The sequence below is a fragment of the Chiloscyllium punctatum genome, chromosome 9 (assembly GCF_047496795.1).
Source record: "Chiloscyllium punctatum isolate Juve2018m chromosome 9, sChiPun1.3, whole genome shotgun sequence".
Classification (NCBI taxonomy): Eukaryota; Metazoa; Chordata; class Chondrichthyes; order Orectolobiformes; family Hemiscylliidae; genus Chiloscyllium; species Chiloscyllium punctatum.
Window position 1 is genome coordinate 73,293,335 of NC_092747.1, and position 12,758 is coordinate 73,306,092.

Genomic DNA, 12,758 nt, shown 5'->3' on the forward strand with positions numbered 1-12,758 from the left:
GCTAACAAGTCATAGTTCTACAAGTTATACATGTCAGACAGCACATACACAGAACATTTTAGTGCAGCAGAAATGAGAGATTAACACATGAATATAATTTATAGGAACAAGTGTACTAATCAATGAATAAAGTTGTATGGACACTCGTCAATTTCATTAACCTCAAATCAAGAGAACTTTCTCCTTCAACAAAGTTCCTTCTCACCTGTGGTGCAAGATGGAAAATGTTTGTTGCATGTCCATGAATACAACTGCATTCTGCTAACCAAATATTTCAAATTTCCTTTTGTATGATAAATCACAGACACCACCAGTGCAAAAGCTGTTGACAGGTTAGATGCAGGACAGAAGTTCCCTATGGTCAGGGAGTCCAGAGCCAGGGGTCAGTTTATGGACAAAGGGTAATACTTTTAGGCCTGCAATGAGGAGAAGCTTCTTCATCCAGAGAATGATATAGAATTCACTACCAGAGGAAGTGGTTGAGACCAAAACAGTCTGCGTTTTCAAGAAGGTAGATACTGCTCTTGTGGCTAAGGGATGTGGGGGAGGGCAGGATTTGGGTACTGAGCTCAGTGATCAGCCATTATCATATTCAATGTCCGAGCCAGTTCAAGGATCAAATGGCCTACTCCTATCTTCTTTTTTCTACATTTCTATCTCTTGTTATCATTGCTGATTTCAAGTCTTACACAGATTTACTGACTCTCTGCCATCACCATAAAAAAAAGTCATTCCTCTGACTCTAGCCATTTGTGCAACCCTCATGCTTAATTTCATTGCTGTCAATATGCTCTCAGACATTGAAATCCCATTCAGACTTACATCAATTACTTAAGCTTTTTTGGTTTCACTGACTGATCATTATTACTGTCTTCCTATTCTAGTCTTGTGCAACAGACTTCCTCCCTATGTGACTGGCAATGTACAGTCCAGTCCGGTCATCGCCTATCCCAGCTCCACAACCTTTTCCCCACTAAATTCAGTTACGTGGAGACTTTGATGGTAATTTTTTAAACTGAGATTGATAAAATTAGTTTAAAATTCACTATCAGTTGGATGACATAAGTATCAGGATTTAATTAAATAGTTGATCAATGCTGCAAGCAGCAGCCTTGTGGCTGCGCATTACTCAATGGAACCAGAACACAGCACAGTTTCAACACTCTGACCTTAGTTCAACATCCTATTTGCTTTATCAATTAAAGACCTGAGACAAGTGGAGCATTAAGCCTTCAAGAACACTATATTTCTCATTTTAATCCTTAGCCATCTCAGTATAAATCTTTGAGTAAGTCTGCCCCCACTACTTTCCCATTTTTCTTCCCATATATGCAACACTATGAAGATAATGGTATTATTTTGCTATTATTCTGCCACTTACATATTTTGTCCAATTAACTTGATGTTTCTCAAGCTTGATCCTCAGAATCAACTGTCCCTCTTAGTCTATTTAGACGTTTGGTCAATTTGTCTGGCATCTTGAATCAAACAAGTGATAAGAATTAGAATAACTATGGAACCAATACCTATCAATTTTTATTATTCCTTTTAAGTATAATTATGTGTTCCAAATATCATTTTTTAAAGATTGTGTTGACCAATACAACTTGATTTATTTAATCAAAGGACGATTTTCTAAGCAAAAATCCATTTAACTCTGTGTTATTACTATTTGGGAACTTGAATGTTAAATTACAAACATACATCACAAGGCTGTGCATTCTTTAAAAAAAAGCTAAATATTTACAAAATCGAAATGCCAATATCATGAGTGTTATTAAATAAGCGTATTTTGTAATAAACCAATTATTTGCTGTTGATGAGAGAAACCTGGCTTTTTTTAAATACTGAGCCTGTCACAGTTCAAAATTACGTAATTTCTTTATGACCAACCTGGTTAAATTTAATGTTGGGAAAGGAATGGGGTACACAAAACAGTGCACCCCTCCAAACTCTGTAGTAACAATAGCTAAAGATGAACAGACCATCTGGCTGAATTAAATTCGAACAGTCTTCCATAAAGATCAAAACTCAACATCACAGCATCTAAATACTTCCAGCGTTTTCACTTCCACTGCTCCAGCTGGAATTAATGTTCAGAGTTAGTGTCCCATTGCACGGAAACAGTCCAATTCGTCCATGCCAACCAAGTTTCCCAAACTAAGTTAGTCCAATTTACCTGCATTTGGCCCATTTCCCTCCGAATGTTTAGTATTTGAAAATGAACCTTTTAATTATCTTTTAAATGTTTTAATTCTACCTGCATCCACCACTTCTTCTGACAGTTCATTCCACATATGAAACTGTGTGGAAAAACTGACCCTCAACTCCTTTTCCAATCTTTGCCCTCACACATTAAAAAAAATGCCCTGGAGTTTTGATCTTCCCTACTCGAGAGAAAACACCTTTTCTATTCATCTTATCTATGCCCCTCATGATTTTATAAACCTCTGCAAGGTCACCATTCAGCTTCCTACGTTCCAGTGAAAAATGTCAACACTAGTTACAAGAAGACATTGCTGTACCATCCCATATTTAACTTTTTCATCCATGTACACATAAAAGCCAATTAAAATTTAACTTCAATTTTTAAGGAAGGTAAATAGTCTTATAGATAATGTGATACTTTTTTTTCAATCATTCAAGAAACTAACCGGCTAGGCAACATCATTTCAAAATACGAAGCCAAAGTGCTGATGGAAGGAAAATCAAGTTACTTATTAACACATTAGAGTTTCATATCAGGTTTATTAGAGCAGCATCATGACACACTGCAACAATCACAACAGTGAATGTAAAAGGACAAAGGCCATCTGTGAAGCAACAAAATATAGTTATAGAACCACAGAGGTCTACAGCATAGAATGAGCCCTTTGGCACATCCAGTCTGCACCAGTCAAGAACCACTTAACTGTTCTCGTCCTACTTTCTAGCACTGAACCCATAGCTTTATGTGCTTTGGCATCACAAGTTTACTTCTCAATACTTAAGTGATATGAGAGGGTTCTACCTCTATCACCGTTATTGACAGTGAGTTCCAGACACCCATCACTCTCTGGGTGAAAAAAAAATTCCTTACATCCTCTCTAAATCTCTTGCCCCTTAAATTAAATATATGGCCACAGGGCACTGACTCCTCCACCAAGGGGAAAAAGTTCCTTCCTGTCTATCCTACATGTGCCCCTCATATACACCTTGAAAATTAAGAGAGGAAAGAATGTTCCACTGAAACTAGAATTGTGTATTTTGATTTTCTATTGTGGACTGACAGTGATGACCTTTGCAATTGGGCAGCACAGTGGCTCAGAGTGGTTCGCACTGCTGCCTCACAGCGCCAGGGATAAATGTAGAGTAATAGGTTAGGGGAATGGGTCTGGGTGGGTTAATCATCAGAAGGTCGGTGTGGACTTATTGGGCTGAAGAGCTAGTTTCCACACTGTAGAGATTCTATTCTATCACATTGCAATCATGTGCACCCTCAGGTTCCTCTGCTCCAAGGAAACAAATACAATCCATCTAATCACACTTCACAACCAAAACTCCCAAGCCCAGGCAGCTTTTGTTTTTGTAGGAGGTATTACTGGCCAGGCTATCATTTATTGCCCATCCCTAACTACCAAGAAGGCAGTTAAGAGCCAACCACATTATTGTGGAGTCACATGTAGGCCAGAAAGGTAAGGACAGCAGGGTCATTCCTTAAAGAAAATCAGTGAATCAGATTTTTTTTTCCTGACAATTGACTACAGTTTTGTGGTAACCATTGGACTATTAATTTCAGATTTTTATTGAACTGAAGTTCCACCATCTGCCACGGCAGGTTTCGAACCCTCCTCCCCAGAACATTACATGGGTCTCTGGATTAACAGCCTAATGTTAATCTGGATAAACAGCACTAGGTCATCACCTCCCAAAACATCCTGGTAAATCTCCTCTGTATACAAGGGCCCTCTGATCCCCAGTGTCCCACCGTTCAAAATGGGGAGTTTGACTGAGTGGTACACCTGACACACCATAATGTAGGTGTCTTGTATGTTTCCCATACAAGAACAGATGGGAAAATTTGAGACTGGCTCCACATTTGAGGTACATTGATGAAAAACATAGGAAAATGTCAGCAGACTGCAGCTTCAACCAAAACCTCAAAGAGTCTATAAAATCTATGTGTTCTATCTTTCAACATTTGGCAAAATGAGGAGCTATTTTCAGCACTGGAATTACATCTTGTACCATCTCTATAAATATTCTGCGTAACTTTTAGCAAATGGCTATATTCCAACAAGTTCAAGTTTGAAAGTAGGAGACAGAAGGTGGTGGTAAAGGATTGCTTTGCAGACTGTGACCAGTGGAGTGCCGCAAGGATTGATGCTGGGCCCACTGCTTTTCACCATTTATAAAAGTGACTTGGATGTGAATATAGAAGGTATGGTTAGTAAGCTTGCAAGTGACATCAAAATAGATGGTGTAGTGGACAGTGAAGACGATTATCTCAGAGTACAATGGGACCTTGATCAGATGGGCCAATGGACTGAGGAGTGGCAGATGGAGTTTTATTTAAATAAGCGTTAGGTGTGCATTTTGCTGAGGCAAACTATGGCACGAGTTTTACAGTTTATGGTAGGACCTTGTGGAGTGTTGCTAAAGAGATCAAGGGGTGCAGATGCATAATTCGTTAAAAGTTGAGTCAGTTAGACAGGGTGAAAGCAGGGTTTAGCATGCTTCCCTTCATTGGTCAGAATGTTGAGTTTGGAGTTGGGATGTCATGCTCAGGCTATATATCCTGTCAAGGTCATTATGAGGCCACTTTTAAATTAATGCATACATTTCTAGTCGTTGTTCTATAGGGAAGATGTTGTTAAACTTAAGAGGATACAGAAAAGATTTACAAGGATGCTGCCTGAACTGGAGAATTTGAGTTATAAGGAGAGGCTGAGTACACTGGGTCTTTTTTCCCTGGACCGTCAGAGGCTGAGGGGTGACCTTATAGAATTTTATAAAATAATGAGAGGCATGGAAACAGTAAATATTTAAGGCCTTTTCCCCAAGGTAGGGGTGTCTAAAACTAGTAGGCACAGGTTTAAGGTGAAAGGGGAAAGATTTAAAAAGGGCCTGAGGATAACAATTTCAGGTAGAGGGTGGTGCAGCTACCAGAGGATGTGGTGGAGATGGGTAAAATTATAACATTTAAATGGCACCTGGATGGATATAACACTACGAAGGGTTTGTGGGCCAAAAACTGCAAGTGGGACTAAGTCAGATTGGGATAGCAGGTTTGCGTGGCCGAGTTGGACAGAAGGGTCTGTTTCTGAGCTGTATAACTCTTTCACTCTATAACTAAGTAGTCAATTTGTTTTTCTTTATGCTTCTCCACACAATATTGTCTAGCATTGCAGAATGCTTCTAAACCAAGCATGGACTAGAAGAAAATGGAATTAAGACAATGAGGGATAATTTAATTTTATTCAAATTCAATTTCCATTCCTGTCATACATTTTGGCCTCATCTTTCATCCTTGAAATGGAAAAATTTAGAACAATCTGTGAAACAAAAGTAAAGCAGGTTAGAATATTGGAATTCCTCTGCATAATCCAAGCTTTTGTACACTATCTCCACTTTATTAAATGTCGACTACTAAGTAAACACTCCGCAATCAGTTCCTGTAATTATTTCAGTCCTTCCCGTGTTCTCAGACTTTTAAAAATAAAACTAAGAATATTCACCCAAAAACAAAAAGAAAGAAAGGGAGGAAAACTAGACCCTGAAAAACACTCACAAACCCAAATGATGACATTTTATTGACTATTGCTGAAAATAAAATAAAAGCCAGAGACTAGAGTTAAAGGCAAACTCCAGGTTAATCCAGAATGATAGTTAAGGTATCAGTTTTGAGTCCATAATGGACACTTCAAATGGAGAGTGTTCTCATTAAGTTAACTTAAAAAAAAGCTTAAATGCTAACAGCAGATTATTGGGTAAACAATGTGATTTTAAATGCTATTATATATGTAACATTGAAAGCAAAATTACAACTGTTTTGTTATGTAAGCAATGCACAGTGTGCAAAAGGCTTTTGGATTATTTAAGCCATAATTGGGTCAATGGGCTGAAAAATGGCAAATGGAATTCAATCTGGATAAATGCAAGGGATTGCATTTTGGTACAACAAACAAGGGTAGAGCTTATATGATTAATGGTAAAGCCTTAGGTAGTGTCGTAGAACAGATAGACCCAGGGGTGCAGGTACATAATTCTTTGAAGTTTGCATCACTTACAGACAGGGTATTTGGCACCCTTGCGTTCATCACTCAGTCCTTTGAGTGCATGAATTGGAAAGTTACGTTGAGGTTGTACAGAACATTGGTGAGGCCTCGTCTGGAATACTGTGTCCAATTCTGGTCACCCAACTATAGGAAGGATATTACTAAATTGAAGGGGATGAAGAAGAGATTTACCAGAATGTTGCTGAGTATGGAAGGTTTGAATCAGAGAGAAAGGCTGGATAGACTGGGATTTTTTTCACTGAGGCATAGGAAATTGAGAGGCGACCTGAGAGAATTTTATAAAATAATAAGAGATTTGGTAGAATTAATAATGATAGTTGTCTTTTGCCTAGGTGGAGGATTTCAAGACTAGGAAGCACATTTTCAAAGTGAGAAGATAGAGTTAAAAAAGACACGACAGGCAAATGTTTTACACAGATGGTGGTTTGCATGTGGAATGAACTTCCTGAGGAAGTGGTGGATGCGGCTACAGTTACAATGTTTGAAAGACGTTTGGATGGGTACACGAATAGAAAGGATTTGGAGAGATATGGACGAGGACCAGGCAGGTGGGACAAGTTGAGTCCATATGTTTGGCATGGACTACTTGGATCGAAGGATCTGGTTCCGTGCTGTATGACTATGTGCATGCTACTTTTCCTACACTGGACCTCCAATCAGAAAACAATGAAAAGTTAATAAAGTGTTTGAAATTACACCTATTATATGGATGAAGTTTAGGTTAACCTCTCACCTTTTATGATTACTGTCTTTCTAAAAGTCTGCTTAAACATCAATGGCAGTTCTGATGCTCAAAATGTAACAAATAAACCAATTTGATGTTTCTAAGCAGTAAAACGGTGTGCAATTTGTAACTGGAAGATGGTTTAAATGATGTCTTCAGCTTTCACAGGGAGTAAATCAACTCTTTCAACTTCAGTTGTTGGACTTCATTTTAACTGTTCACTCAGAGCTTACCTGTTTCATGTTAGCAGCAAGAAAAACAAAATAAACTGAGCAAAATCCAAGTTGTGTAATGATGAGGAAGAACTCAACAGTCACCCTAAAAAGAAAGGTATATCACTGTCAATCAACCATCATTATAAAGGTAGGTGCTTTAACATTCATGTAACAAAACGAACAAGACAACTAATATTTATATAGCACTTTTCAACACTGTAAACTATTTCAGTCAATACAATAATTTTGGATGCACTGCATAGTCTTTTTTTTTAAGATTAGATTAGATTACTTACAATCTGGAAACAGGCCCTTTGGCCCAACAAGTCCACACTGACCTGTCGAAGCGCAACTCACCCAGACCCATTCCCCTACATTTACCAATGTCCCTAACACTACGGGCAATTTAGCATGGCCAATTCACTTGACCTGCACATCTTTGGACTGTGGGAGGAAACCGGAGCACCCGGAGGAAACCCACACAGACATGGGGAGAATGTGCAAACTCCACACAGACAGTCGCCTGAGGTGGGAATTGAACCCGGGTCTCTTGCACTGTGAGGCAGCAGTGCTAACCACTGTGCCACCGTGCGGCCCACTGCCTAGTCTCTTTTATAATGTGCGGCAAAATGGCAGGCATTCAATATGATCTTATGAAACGACAATGAGATCATTTGTTTTCCAAGACATAAATCAAGAATAAATATTGACTAAGATATGAGAAGATCTCCTTGCATACCTTGGAATATTGTCATGGGATATTTTACTTCACCTGAGGCAGCTGAGTTATTATAAAATGCCTCAGCCAAATGATGGCATTCCAATAGTGCAACTCCTACTACTGCGCCAATGTATCCAAGTGTACTCAACAACTATTAGAGTCTGAATCCATACCATTTCCTCTCAGGGTAGAAAATTTGTCAGTCAGCTGTGCTATAGCTGAAATATGATAGATCCCTTTACGAATCCTAAGGAATTTCCAGTTGGGAGGTAAATAGTTGATCACCTGGTGTTTCCTGATATTTACAGATATGCATTCATTACCAACCCTCCATTTTTATGCTGCCAACAAACAAACTAATGGTTTGAACTGTCTTTCATTAAATAAGTGACATAGTGTTCAAAAAGTTGAGATGAAGGCAGGCCCAAAGAGAATATCAACTCATGTTCTGCCAAATAAGTTTGAATATTGGCATTAAGTTTGATATTGGTTTCACATTTCATAGTTAGCAGAGTTCAAAAATCAAAAAATCAAGGAAAGACTGAGATTCATCAATATCTGAAAGGATTGGTTAACATTTCAAGACAAGAAAGACATACAGGAGAAGATGGTGCATTTTAAAGGATTCTGAAAATGTTCTGATAATATACTACAAACTGCAACCAATCAAGTTACTCCGCATATACAACAAAACCATGCCAAACATGTACACAAGATGTGACATTGAATCTTATGCCCAAAATCACAGCAACACAGTCAAATAGACAGCCCTGCCAAACACATGTTACAAGTGATGAACTCATTAAAACATTTCAATAACGTAGCTGTACAGTCAATTACCACCATATAGATGGCACGCAAGAAGGGCACAAATCTGATATGGCCAATATACTTCAACTCAGTTTGCACAAGATGGCTAAAAATTCAACGCATGTACTAACTACAAAATGAATCACCAATCAGAAATCTTTGAAAAGATTCTTGGGCAATAAGAGTTGGAAAAGAATTAAACAGACGGTCTCTCTTTAACTCAGTTAATGCAATGCCACAAATACATATGTCACCCTTTCACTTATTCCTACTCAAGGATACTCAAAGCTATAAAGACACTACCTCGTAAGATGAAATACACAGTATATTTGAAGGATATCAATAAGCAATTTTCCTATGATTCAATGTTTTCCTATCTTTGCTCAATAGTACATAAACACTGCAGTTAGAAGCCCTAAGAAAGACAGCACCATTGCGAACGCTAAATCCATCTAACTTAGAAAATGTGAACAGTGAGCATGACATGGCAGCAAAGCTTGAAGAGAAACAAGTGCTGGGGGCAGAACAGTCAAGATTTAATAGGGAAATAGCTACATTCATGCTATTTAATATGCCCTGCACTTTTAGGAATCCTGGAATTTACCAAACATTTAATATTTTATATTTATGCATAGGTTCGACAAGAAATAAATACACTGCTTCTTAGCTGACAACTGTTGGGTGAATTGACAGACAGTCAATCAAACAACTTGATAAAAGAATTGGTGGCATTTTTGAACTGAGGGTGTAAAGGCTGAACATAACAACAATCTTCAAGGTTATGGAATGAATTGCCTCCATGATTAAAGCTACCTGCTGGTCACCTTGAGGAGACTGCCCAACATTGACAGTCTTTACAAAGTGAAGCGCAGAATTCTCTTAACTATTGCGGATATAAAACTAGAGTTAATGTTTCAGGTCCAGTGACCCTTCCAGTGGTGCTGCCAGATCTGCTGAGTTTCTCCAGCAATTTCTGTTTTTGCTCCAGATTTCCATCAGCTGCAGTTCTTTGTTATATTTTAAAGTTAAGGTATTGCAGCAAAAAAAAAGTCTAGTGTGTGTTTTCCTAGCAAAATGTCTTGGGGAAAAATAATGTGTCTGGGAATACAAAGTCAAATTTTCAACATTTGGAACAGTGAAACTCTACTACCATCAAATCACATTTATCACATAAAGTGAGTACTTTGACAAAAATAGTCACAGCCAAGGATCTCTGTATCCTATTAGAGACAATCAGCTCAAATCCTGCATTAAGTGTGAAACTGAATTCAACAAATCTGACTGTTCACAACTAGCATTAGAAAATTAATAAAAGAAAGCTAATGTTCTCAGGGAGGAAAGTCTTTGATTACAGGACACAATATCAGATTTAAAAATCAAGCTTGTTAGTGATATTTGAGAAGATTTGTAGCTCAGATTGATGATAAGTATGTAAGTTAGCTCACTGAGCTTGAAGGTTTGATTTCAGGCATTTCATCACCACACTAGGTAAGCACATCATCAGTGTAAGTCTCCGGCGAAGTGCTGGTGTTATGTCCCACCTCTCTATTTATAGGTCTTGGTTTCTTAAGGTAGGTGATATCATTTCCGGTTCTTTTTTCAAGGCAAGGTAGATAGGATCTAAATCGATGTGTTTATTGATGGACTTCTGGTTAGAATGCCACACCTCATGTGTGTCTTTGTTTAGCCTGTCCTAGGATGTGTGCATTGTCCCAGTCAAAGTGGTATCCTTCTTTGTCTGCATTTATAGAAACCAGTGATAGTGGATTGTGTCTTTTGGTGGCCAGTTGGTGTTCATGTATCCTGGTGGCAAGTTTCCTGCTAGTTTGTCCAATGTAATTTTTTTTACAGTTCTTGCATGGTATCTTGTAAATGACGTTAGTTTTGCTGGTGGTATCTAATGGATCCTTTAGATTCATTAATCGCTGTTTAAGTGTGGTGTTAGGTTTGTGGGCTACCCTTGGGAACATACTAAACTAGTATTCAGAGGCCCAGGGTAATGCTCTGGGTGACACAGATTGAAATCCCATCAAGGAAGCTGGTGGAATTTTATTCATTCATAAAATCCCCACACCGTGAAAACAGGCCATTTGGTCCAACAAGTTCACACCGAAATTCTGAAGGAAAATCTACCCAGACCCACTCCCCTACCATATTACTCTACATTTACCCTTGACTAATGCATCTAACCTACACATCCCTGAACATTATGGGCAATTTAGCACAGCCAATTCACCAAACCTGCACATCTTTGGATTGTGGGAGGAAACTATGGCACCCAGAGGAAACCCACGCAGATACCAGGAGAATGTGCAAACTCCACACAGAAGTTTAACTTAATTGTTGAAAAATGAATCACCTCGTTCACTAATATCCTTTGGGGAAGGAAATCTGCTGTCCTCACTTTATCTGGCTAATATGTGACACAAGACCCAGCAATGTGGTTGATTGGCTATTTCAGAAGGCAGTTGACAAAGAAGCCAACCAGTTCAAGGGCAATTCCAGATGGGTAACAAGATGCCTTAACGACATCATCCACTTTCAGTGAATGAGTAAAGAACGGACTGAGAAAAATTTTTACATAGCACAGAAATTAATTCCTCTGGGCTACTGTTCAAAATATAAAATAGACTATCGACATTGTTCCTCTCAACACCTTGCCATTACCTCCATTCTAAAACTACCAGATAGACCATAACTGTCAAATTGCAAAGTAAAGAAATATTGTCTGCAACTCTGTGTTCCTTTAAAAACACAAGATCTAATCGCTTTATTTTCCCGAAATCAAATTAACAGCACATAATATCAAATACAGAACAAAGAAAACCAGTGGGAAATGTCTGTCATTCACCACATCATGTTCATACATAATATATATTTACAATGAGATGTTAGTATAGGGACCTAATTGCAACAGTTTAATAATTTCTAGACATTGAGTGTCCAACTGCATTCCATCAATTTTACCTTCCCCATGAAGCTTTGCTTCGAAGATATAAGAGTGGTCCTTGTTCCAAGGCAAATGTAACTGTGTCACCATAACTCAGACCTTGTTTTTGAAATCTGCATATAGAAAAAAAATTGTCAAGTATTAGCACTGCAACATCTAGAATAAAGAACAGCATAGGAATGGGCCTTTCAGCCCATGATGTTATGCTGAACGTGATGCCAAATTAAACTAATCCCTTCTGCCTGGCCTTGGTTCAAATCCCTCCATTTCCTGCAAATTCATATCATTATTGAAAAGTCTCAAACACAGCTATTGTATCTGTATCCACCACCCATCCCTGGCAGCACATTCCAGACTCCTACCACTCACTGTGCAAAAAACAAAAATGCCCCTCACTTCTCTTTTGAATTTTTCCCCTCTCATGTTAGATGCATGTGCTCCAGTATTAGAAATTTCAATTCTTGGAAAAAGATTCTGACGGTCAACCCTATCTATGTACCTCACAAATTTATAGACTTCTATCAAGTCTCCTCTCAGTCTCTGCTACTCCAGAGAAAACAACACAAATTTTTCTAGCCTCTCATTATAGCTCATACCCTCTAATCCAGACAGCATCCTGGTAAACCTCTTCGCACCCTCTCCAAAACCTCCACATCCTTCCTGAAATGTGACAACCCGAAGTGAATGCAAAACTACAAATGTGACCTAACCAAAGTCTTGTAAAGCTGCAACATTATATCCTGACTCTTGTACTTAATTTGAGAAGTGTGTCGCTGGAAAAGCACAGTAGGTCAGGCAGCATTCGAGGAGCAGTAGCATTAACATTTCAGGCATAAGTGCTTCATCAGAACATTGCTGATGCTATATGCCTTCTTTACCACCCTATCTACTTGTGTGGCCACTTTCAGGGTGTTATGGACTTGAACTTCAAATTCACTCTGTACATTAATACAGATCAGGGTCCTGCCATTAACTGTAGACTTATCCTTAACATTTGATCTCCCAAAGTACTTACCCGGACTAAACTCCATCTGCCACTTCTCCACCCATATCGGCAACT

At 38.6% G+C, this 12,758-nt stretch overlaps 1 protein-coding gene across 6 annotated transcripts in view; it reads right to left on the reverse strand.

Annotated features, from left to right (window-relative positions):
• The window catches only part of slc36a4 (solute carrier family 36 member 4), a 243,042-nt gene that overhangs the window by 145,679 nt on the left and 84,605 nt on the right, over positions 1-12,758 (reverse strand). For all 6 annotated transcript variants that reach the window (XR_011961540.1, XM_072577808.1, XM_072577807.1 and 3 more), the window contains exons 5-6: positions 11,716-11,811; positions 7,236-7,320 (exon numbers count right to left, since the gene is read on the reverse strand). Coding sequence is in view for 5 of the 6 variants with exons in the window: in XM_072577808.1 (XP_072433909.1) it covers positions 7,236-7,320; positions 11,716-11,811 (181 nt within the window). In the remaining variant the exon portion in view is untranslated. The remainder of the gene's footprint in view (positions 1-7,235; positions 7,321-11,715; positions 11,812-12,758) is intronic.